Below are 9,759 nucleotides of genomic sequence, written 5' to 3' on the forward strand. Positions count from 1 at the left end.
TGAATATAGTGTAATGACTAGGTGAATCACTCATTATTATTAGAAAAAATTGATATTACACCGAAATTTTGAGAAGGAAAGGAAGAACTGTACAATACTTTACTCGACATCGTGTGGCACCACAAAGTATAAAAAGCGGAAGGCAGCGCGGCAGCGACTCACTCACTAGCGAAGCGAGGGAGACGTACAGTGACGGTAGTGCGAGGATCAGTGACACCACGATGGGTCTGACATTCAACATCAAAGCCATCTGCACCCTCTCCGGCTTCCTCAAGCTGGTGGAAATCGTGAGTATCTTTTTGTGATGTCAATTATAAGTTGAATCAGGCATGTGTGTTGTTTGCACCGGGCGGCTTATTTCATTATTTTACCTGTGCATTACCATTTAAAGTGTTACTGCGCATCACCGGTCTTCTGGTTTACGTGCAGATCATTAGGTTATATCGAACAGAGGTGACAATCGGCTCTTTGGTAGCATGTGTGCCTTAAAGAGGTCATGGTGGGCGGCGGCGCCTGGTGGTGGGGGATCAGCGTGGAGTGGGAGGCATGGCTGTGGGTGTGTCTGGCGGCGGCGGCACCCAGCTGGGGTCCTTTCTGTCCATGGGGGGCCAGCAGTAGGTTGAAAGGATGTAGGTGTCATGGGTGTGGTCATGGTCGTGTGTGTCTGCATGTGTGGCCAGATTAACGCGCGCGGGCCCGTGTGTGTGTGTGTGTCAGCGTCACCTGTCAATAAAGTTGCATGGTTTGGCAGGAAAGATAAGGTATTCAGGAACGGAAGCTGTGTTTAGAAAGATGGAGAGCTGAAGGAATTCACCTATTTTATTACTTCACAATTATAGAAGCCAGGAGTGGCTACACATGTGACTGATATAATAGAGCACCAATACACCTGGGACAATTATGGTGCTCGGTATGTGTGAAAATAGCTACGTAGCCTTAATGTGTGTGCGGCTTGAGGATGCACACGTCAGGAGTGGGATGAAAGAATAATATTTGGCTGAGTTTAGAGCAGACAGCGACGTGCGAAGAATGGTCGAACATTGGCAGGATTTAAAACGCGTAGCTTGGCACGCCTCTCGTCAACACCACCACCACATGAGCACCTTCCTCAAAACCACTATCACACAAGCACCACCTTCATCAAGTTTGTTCTTATCTTCTACCCTTGCTTATGAACACACACACACACACCTCCATCCTCTCTCTCTCTCTCTCTCTCTCTCTCTCTCTCTCTCTCTCTCTCTCTCTCTCTCTCTCTCTCTCTCTCTCTCTCTACGAGCTGTTACGACGGTTAATATCTCCCGTCCTAAGGTGGTCCCGCCCTTGGGAACACTACTATACGGCCGAAAGCTAAAAGAGAAGAGAATAGTAACATTTTATACACCTTTCTTCTATAGTAATCCTGGAAAGTTTGACAGCCGCGAGATTACCTTACCGATAACACGTTACGTTAAAAATCACATGAATTTTCGTCACCACTGATGCGTGGCAGAGAGAGAGAGAGAGAGAGAGAGAGAGAGAGATCCTGCTGTACGTGTCACTCCGTCAGACGATAGCGATAGTGTTATAGTTTTACGAGCAGCGTGAGGTCATAGAGGCGGCTTGGAGTTACTGCATCCAAGGTTTTATTTAGCATGTGTATTGTAATATTGAGACAACTAACCTGGTATGAGGCTGAATGATGAAAACACGAAAGTGTGTGTGGGTGTGGGTGTGTTCTCACTTTTCTATGGCGTCAAAATAATCCAGCATTTTCCTTTTACTTTGCTTTTCATCTCTCTCTCTCTCTCTCTCTCTCTCTCTCTCTCTCTCTCTCTCTCTCTCTCTCTCTAAAGCTCAACGATTAAATGTAATTCTCAGGTGGTGAGTCATCCAGCCAGCCAGACTCGCTTTAATAGCATTTTTGGGGATCTCCTGCATACTCGTAATCACCACCATCTCTTCCTCCATCTATCCATTCGTCCTTTCATCTATCAATTTCAGCCCTCAATAGTGCTGCATCCTTCAGATACTCACATACAATTGGCGGTGAATGGGCAAAAATAGATAATTGAGTCTATTGTTGTGCATGTCGAGTGTGTGTGACTATAACAGGAAGGAAGGGAGGTTGGGCGGGTGTGCCAGAGTTATTTGCGAGTGTTTTGTTGACCTACAAACGCCAACAGGGAGCACACGACCCCACCGCCACACCCAGACTTACTAAATATTTCTGCGTGGGGGGAGGAGGAGAAGGGGCTTTCTCTCTTGCTCCTTCTCGTTCTTGTGCTTGTTCTTGTTCGTTTTGTTCTTTATAACCTGGAAGATAAGATGTGAAGGAATGCTTGATGTGTGTGTGTGTGTGTGTGTGTGTGTGTGTGTGTGTGTGTGTGTGTGTGTGTGTGTGTTAGCCTTGGATATGCATACACAGGTGGACAGATTACTACTAATAGCACTTTTCTCACTGTGATGCAGATGTGAAACGATAACGAAGTATAATAAGTATTGCTTCTTGAACATAGCCACGGCAACAGTAGTAGTAGTAGTAGTAAGAGGAGGAGGAGAAGAAGCAGAAACAAGAAATTAGAAGTAGTAGTAGTAATAGTAGAAATAGTAGTAGTAGTAGTAGTAGTAGTAGTAGCAGCAGGAACAGTATTTAGTAGTGAGGTTGTCCTGGAGACACTTGAGCGAGAGGAGCGAGCAGGCATGTGGATCAATAAATACGGTTCCCTGGTCTTCCTTCCTTCGTCTGGGCCTCACCTCTTTTACGCATCAGTTCCACACACTCCCTGTGCAGATCCCTGGAGCGCGAGGCACGCCGTTAACGCCGCCCTGTTGCTTCAGAAATGAGTAACCTTGCATACTTGTTATTCACGTATCTACTTTCATGAATGTTTTGATTATTTTCTTGTTTATTTTTTCGCATATTTGGTTGTTCTTGTTGCTGTTATTCTTATTTTTATATTTTTTGTTAGGTTTATTTATTTATTTATTTATTCTTAGTTAAAAAAACTCCATCAGCTTTACTTAATTTTATTTTTATCAAATATTTGTTATTCTCAATTTATATACAAACGTTATGGATTTCTTACACTTAATTAAATAGTCTGGAAGTATAAATCTCCTGAACCATATCAAAAGGCGTCTCTGCTAGCCAAAACAAGTAAAAGCGTCATTCATATCTTTGTCCTCTAATCATTTAGGTCACTGTAATAAAAGAACACTTACTGCATTGTCTTTACGTAGAGTGAAAAGTGTTATCCCAAATATATACCCAAGAATTCAGGTTTTTAAAGTTTGTAATATCACTCGCTAACTTGCTGGCACGCTGCTCATCCACCCACACTCACACTCACACTCACACTCACGCACACGGCTAGTCACAGACCCCACCCGGCCACCCACACCAGCGAGAGTTAAACTGTCTATTTGTGTGCTTGTTGAGCCCACTGAAGCTTGGAGGTGTTAATAAACTCTGGCATCTCCGCACTTGACCGGCCACCCATCCTTTACCGTCAGTGTTTCCTTGTTGTTGTTGTTGTTGTTGTTTTTGTTGTTGTTGGTAGTAGTAGTAGTAGTGGTGTTGGTGTTTTTTGTCCTTCGTATTTTCCTTCTTGTTCTCCTTCCTCTTGTTAATCTTATTATTGTTTTTCTTCTCCCCTATGTTCTTGTTTCTACTCCCCGTCCTCCTCCCTCTCCTCGCCATTTCATTATTTTTTTCTATCTAGCCACTCATGTCAGTTGCCTCATATCCTGCAACACACTCACGCTTGCAGAAGGAGTTGAGGGGGTGGCCGTGTACAGGAGAAAGTCAGAGTGTGAAGGGCATCCCCCAAGAAACAATCATGAGATAGTCCCTGAAGTTAACTACTCACGACTTTCCTTTCATGACCTCGAGGGAATTCAAACTTTTCTGGCTACACTGCCTTTCCTTACTCCGTGAAACTTACGCACAATATAATTAAAGGATATTTGCCTTTATTTTTCTGTGTCTCCGTATGTATGTATGTACTACCTGCCTGCCAACCTACACCGCCTATCCCACATACACACGGAGGGAATGACAAAAATGGGACGTAGTTGTACGAATATTTGAATTCCGTAAATGTACCCTGATACATAAAATGGAAGCCATAAATGGTGAAGAAATGTGGGAAAATTAATCGAGACATGAGTGATGTGAGTGACAGTGGAAGTCATCGAAGTAATGACGCGGGTAGCATGGCGTGGCAACCGGCCGCAGCTGCACTTAAAAACTGTAACACTTGTGGCGGATGTGGTGGGAGGGAGCGAGGCGTGGAGGGGTTGATAATAGCAGTGGAGGGAATGGAACTGTATGAGCGAGTACGTAAGTGTGCTTGATTCGTCTCGGTTCTTGTTGGACTTTAATATGTCTTGGTAGAAAAGGAGGAGGAAGAGAGGAAATAGATAAACTCGCGAGGATAACACGCAGATGCTAAAAATAGAATGAATAGGTGGAAAGGAAGGAAGAAATGGAGATGAAAACAAAAATTACTCATATTAGAAAAGACAAAATAATGAATAAGATGAAGGGAAGAAAGAACGTATGATGCGTAGATTAGGGGAAGCAGAAACACAACATCTGTCAAGGCCTTTATACCTGTGAAGCCTTACTAAGTTAACCTGATTTCAAAATTACCTCGATTTATTTATTTACTTTTTTAGCCACGTGTACATACTTACTTATCTTATTAACTCAAGAATCTCTCTCTTAGATGGTGTGTGTGTGTGTGTGTGTGTGTGTGTGTAATTCACTGTTTGATCTGCTGCAGTCTCTGACAAGACAGCCAGACGTTACCCTACGGAACGAGCTCAGAGCTCATTGTTTCCGATCTTCGGATAGGCCTGAGACCAGGCACACACCACACACCGGGACAACAAGGTCACAAGTCTTCGATTTACATCCCGTACCTACTCACTGCTAGGTGAACAGGGGCTACACGTGAAAGGAGACACACCCAAATATCTCCACCCGGCCGGGGAATCGAACCCCGGTCATCTGGCTTGTGAAGCCAGCGCTCTAACCACTGAGCTATCGGGCCGTGTGTGTGTGTGTGTGTGTGTGTGTGTGTGTGTGTGTGTGTGTGTGTGTGTGCGTGCGCGCGCGCGAAATTTTCTTCTATTAAGCTTAATTTGTTGTGTGCAGGCTGAGAAACGGCAGAGAGAGAGAGAGAGAGAGAGAGAGAGAGAGAGAGAGAGAGAGAAGGTGCGGTGACATGGAACTAGAAGACGCAAATGGTGGGTTGTAGATGTTGCCAAGGGATGAAGGGAGAGTGTATGGGAACTGGAATGGGCAATGAATAGGCCTTTTTAGGGGGCTAAGGTTAGGGGAGGAAGGAAGGGTGACGTAGTAAGGGGCGTGGAGGCGGCATATGACCAGCGCGAGAGAAAGGCAAAGGGTGCGAATGGACGACGTTGCTAAGCGGGTTTCGAGCTGGTGTAGACATGTATGACTTTCACTAACATACATGTCTTGGTCAATCATAAACTTCCATTCACTCACCAAGCAGTTCCTTTCTTTTGTCTCAGACGGTGGTGGTATTTCGGGCAGTCTACGTAATATCCCAGCCTCATCCACGGGAGTTATAGCGGGAATGAGTCATATTTCGTCATTAAGTAGTGTATTACGTCGTGTTGCTTAGTTGTCCTAGTTGCGGTGAGATCCAGAGAGAGAGAGAGAGAGAGAGAGAGAGACGCAAATTTCATACTCCTCAGAATCTTTGCCACACTCAACAGTGTAGTGAGTGAGCGTTAAGGGTAGTGGGAGGTGGGGTGGAGAAGCGCGGGAAAGGGGGAGTGGCAGGGAAAGGAAAAGAAGGGTCAGCCACGATCCTTTTCCGGCCTCCCAACCAATGCGTCTCCTTTCTCTCCTCATGTTCTCTCAAAATATCCCCTTTACTCTTCGTTTTCATCTCTTGAGTAGTATAGTGCGTGTTTCTGTGTGTGTATGTGTGTGTATGTGTGTGTGTGTGTGTGTGTGTGTGTGTGTGTGTGTGTGTGTGCAGCTGTCGAATCCTATCCGTTGGGTGTTCCTCGTATCCTCCCTTATCCTCACTTCCCCCACTCCCGGCACATCCCCCAGGTGTGTGGGGCATCACGTCACTCCCAAAAATAGTGTGGGACGAGCCAGCCCACCCTTATTCTGCCGTTACCAGGACAGGGCCGCGCCTCGCCCGCTGCCCACGCCGGTCTGGACACGCCGCCCACACCCGCCGCCCAAACAGCAACCTCCTACTTATAAAAATGATCACTGCAGCCTTACTTAAAATAAACTTCATGTACAGACTTATTTTATAATTTTGTTTAATTAACATGCAACTAGACACTTTTGTCATTGGATCTGATTTGTCAGTTAGGTCAGCATAGCCACGCTACTTACTACTCTCCGTGTATATATTGAATCTTCGCGTCAAATGTATTATGCTAATTGAACCACCATCCAGTGAAAACAATATCTGTTTTGGAGAGAGAGAGAGAGAGAGAGAGAGCTGCCCAAGCCTGGCTGGTTTCCTCCCTTGTCCCGCACGTAAGGCCGTCCGTCTAAACATCACCACAAATTCATCAAACCAAAATTCAGCCAGCATCACCAATTGCCAGGCATCATCAACATCACTCATCACTCAGTCATTATTTTACTGAACCAGACGTTTAAGAACAAGAGCTAACCATCATGACCTCACCAACTGCAGACACTTTCATTATGTACACCAGTCAATACTTAATTTTATCTTATTCAACAGATTCTGGCCTTCATCTGCATCGCGCTCCTTCGCAATTACAATCTTGGCTTCGGTGTGGGCAGCAGGGATGGAGCCACTGCGTATGATCGGGAGCTGGTAGGCACTATCGCCATTGGTTCCTCGATCCTCATCTCCATCCCACTGCTGCTGGCTTACATCTTCTTCGCACACGCCTCAAACCTGCTAGTAAGTGCATGGACAGCATGGGCGAGGGTGAGAGGAGAAAGTCGACTTAAGCTTTATTGGTCATTTATTTATTTGTTAGTTTCACATTAAATGAATGATCTGAGAAAAGATGAACTGACATTTTGTGTTTTTGTTGTTTCTATGACACAAATTTAACATTTTAGAATCATAAGCCTATAGCTATACAAAACCTCACCCGAATGTAATAAGAGATATCAAACTCTATATAGAGTAAGCAACCTTGTGCATGAGACAGCGAAAACCAAACAACAATCTTTCTCCTTTACCATCGAACATAAAATATTTTCATCGTGTAACAGATTTTACCACAATGATCCTCGGAAGGGGTAACATCTCTACTGCTGCTTGTTCTTCCATTGCTAATACTGTTGGTGTTCTTCAGGAAATTCTGTACTGCTTCACCGCTGCCATCATGAACGTGGCAGGAGGAGCCATGGCCATCGAGTACTACCAGAACCGCGGGGACAGTGAGCACGTGAAAGCCGGCATGGCAATGGGGGTAAGTATGTTTGCTACTGCAATAGACTCGTATTGAAAAAACACCTTGTCTCACCACTAAAATTTCATGCTGCTCTTTTTAATCCTTTCTCTTCGATAAGAGTCAATATCATCACCACCATCTGCTATTTATAGAATCTTTGTGAACATATGCAATAAAGCTATAAATGATAAAGTTACTATTTTTACCTAGTTTAAATGTTGGATGTGGCTATAGAACAAGTATAATTGTTTCAGAGTGATTAGTAATTAGGAACAACTAACAAATAATAGTCAAACAGTTAAAGACAACTATTATATATTGACTCGTCTCTCTTGCAGTCCCTCATGATCATCAATGCCCTGGCTTACCTCATCGACGCAGGGACAGGCACAATCGCCAATCGCAAATAGATCCCAGTCCGCGTGTTTCCGTTAGGATGCACCCCTGTGACCCTCTCCGCAGGATGGGTCCCGTGGTGCTCCCCTCTCGATGACTCAATGTGACGGGCGTGCTTTGTCTGCGTCAGCGCCTGAACACCGACCACTTCCATCGGCTTGGTTTGATATTTGATAGGTTAATGATTCATGTCAGTGTTAGGAAAGACATTAGTTTTGTCTCTTGTTTGCATTTGTGTGTGGTTTCGCGATAATCTGATTGTGAGTGAACATTGCTTTTTCCTGTTGAATGTATTTACTCGAGGCACTTGTAAACAGTTTATGATTAGATGAGGAACTGATTTATACATTGATAACTTATTGCACAAAAAGATTACTCTGATATTTGTTTATTCTCACATTGTGATTATATATTGTTCAGGTCGAGATTTGTTCATTCACAGTGTTTTGATATGTATGTAAGTACGTGTGTGTGTGTGTGTGTGTGTGTGTGTGTGTGTGTGTGTGTGTGTGTGTAAAGTATACAGTATACTTTGCAAGGTTGAACATGGTGTCAAAGGGATACGATAATGACCTTTATAAATATATGATGTACATGATCTTTTGTTAAGTCCCTGCAGTCACTAAACTATCCTACTGCCCCTGGGTAGTTACGGCTCACGGCGCTGGCTCTCGGGCAAGTCGTGGTCGCCACCCACTGACCATTATCACACCAAACTGTCTTATTGTACGTTGTATTTTGATAAGGTTTAAAATTATTAGTGTTAGACATGGATATTCCTTATGGAAGTCGAACAGTTAGACAAAAGTTGATAGGGTGCGCGGTTAGTACAGTTGTCTTCAGGATGTGACAGTGTGTGGGCCCCCCCACCCGTCACTGAGGGCGTGCTGCGCCACCTCCACGAGGGATGATGACACCAGAAACACACCCCGGCGCGCTCCTAAAAGCAGTTCAATGGTGTCAGTATAATCATACACATGAATGTTGACAAATATAATGTTTGATAAATTTTATGATCACCATTGTGCTGCTTATAGTGTTATATATATATATATATATATATATATATATATATATATATATATATATATATATATATATATATATATATATATATATATATATATAACCTTTATGACCTTACTGCTTGAGCAGTAAATTCCTATAATATGGTAGAGCAATGGCTTTGTGGCTCTTCCGTGTGTGTGTGCGCTTAGATGCATGTCTCGCAGCGTTGTCAGGTAAGAGCAAGTAGTGCATGGCATTGACTTCTTGCTTGATTAAAGAAATAGTTCTGTGCTTTTGATTATCTGTTTCTAAATTTAAAAAAAAATAGAAAAGATCGGTAATCTATCAATATTTCACAGAATACAATATAATTTCGAATTACTGAATTGTGCCTGCCGAAATTCGACCAAAGAACAATATATTTCTGTATTTTTTTCTACAATAAAGAGATTAATGATTGTTTTGTGTTCGTTGCAAGCTTATTAATCATGTATTATATTGTAACTAATGCTCTCTGTGTTCCTAACGACATTGTTTAGTGCTAGAAAGAACATATTACCGCACATTTCCTGTATTGGAATTAAGTGCTTACTAAGCATATCTCTCTCTCTCTCTCTCTCTCTCTCTCTCTCTCTCTCTCTCTCTCTCTCTCTCTCTCTCTCTCTCTCTCATACATGCAGAGTGCGCACCTTTTTCAGTGGCTCACGTTCTCTCTATCACTTTTCACACTCGTTCAGTTTTTGCGTTGTCCACAATGCACTGAGACAAAGCATCCCTGCTCATATTTATTAGTATCTAAGATTAAGATTAATATTTCAATGTAAAGCAGTCATTGTGCTTAATGTTGGTTATGGAGCCTTGAATGTTTTGTTTTTCATAAACATTACTTTTTAAAGGCCAGAGATGAGTAGTAGTGTTCGTAAGAGTGTT

At 43.3% G+C, this 9,759-nt stretch overlaps 1 protein-coding gene across 1 annotated transcript; it reads left to right on the forward strand.

Annotated features, from left to right (window-relative positions):
* Positions 1 to 131: 131 nt before the first annotated feature.
* On the forward strand, positions 132 to 8,414 carry LOC123503462. The gene is made up of 4 exons (XM_045253247.1): positions 132 to 287; positions 6,738 to 6,923; positions 7,327 to 7,443; positions 7,764 to 8,414. Exons 1-4 carry the CDS (start codon positions 222 to 224, stop codon positions 7,833 to 7,835), a joined length of 441 nt encoding a protein of 146 aa, XP_045109182.1. The 5' UTR covers positions 132 to 221; the 3' UTR covers positions 7,836 to 8,414.
* The last annotated feature ends 1,345 nt before the right edge of the window (positions 8,415 to 9,759 follow it).

The sequence above is a fragment of the Portunus trituberculatus genome, chromosome 14 (assembly GCF_017591435.1).
Source record: "Portunus trituberculatus isolate SZX2019 chromosome 14, ASM1759143v1, whole genome shotgun sequence".
NCBI classification, from domain to species: Eukaryota; Metazoa; Arthropoda; class Malacostraca; order Decapoda; family Portunidae; genus Portunus; species Portunus trituberculatus.

Bases quoted from the DNA above. Each gene is read 5' to 3' on its own strand.
- LOC123503462 (XM_045253247.1), top strand. From the start codon at position 222: ATGGGTCTGACATTCAACATCAAAGCCATCTGCACCCTCTCCGGCTTC. The intron at 288-6,737 runs GTGAGTATCTTT...CTTATTCAACAG, and splicing joins TCCTCAAGCTGGTGGAAATC to ATTCTGGCCTTCATCTGCAT. The intron at 7,444-7,763 runs GTAAGTATGTTT...TCTCTCTTGCAG, and splicing joins AAGCCGGCATGGCAATGGGG to TCCCTCATGATCATCAATGC.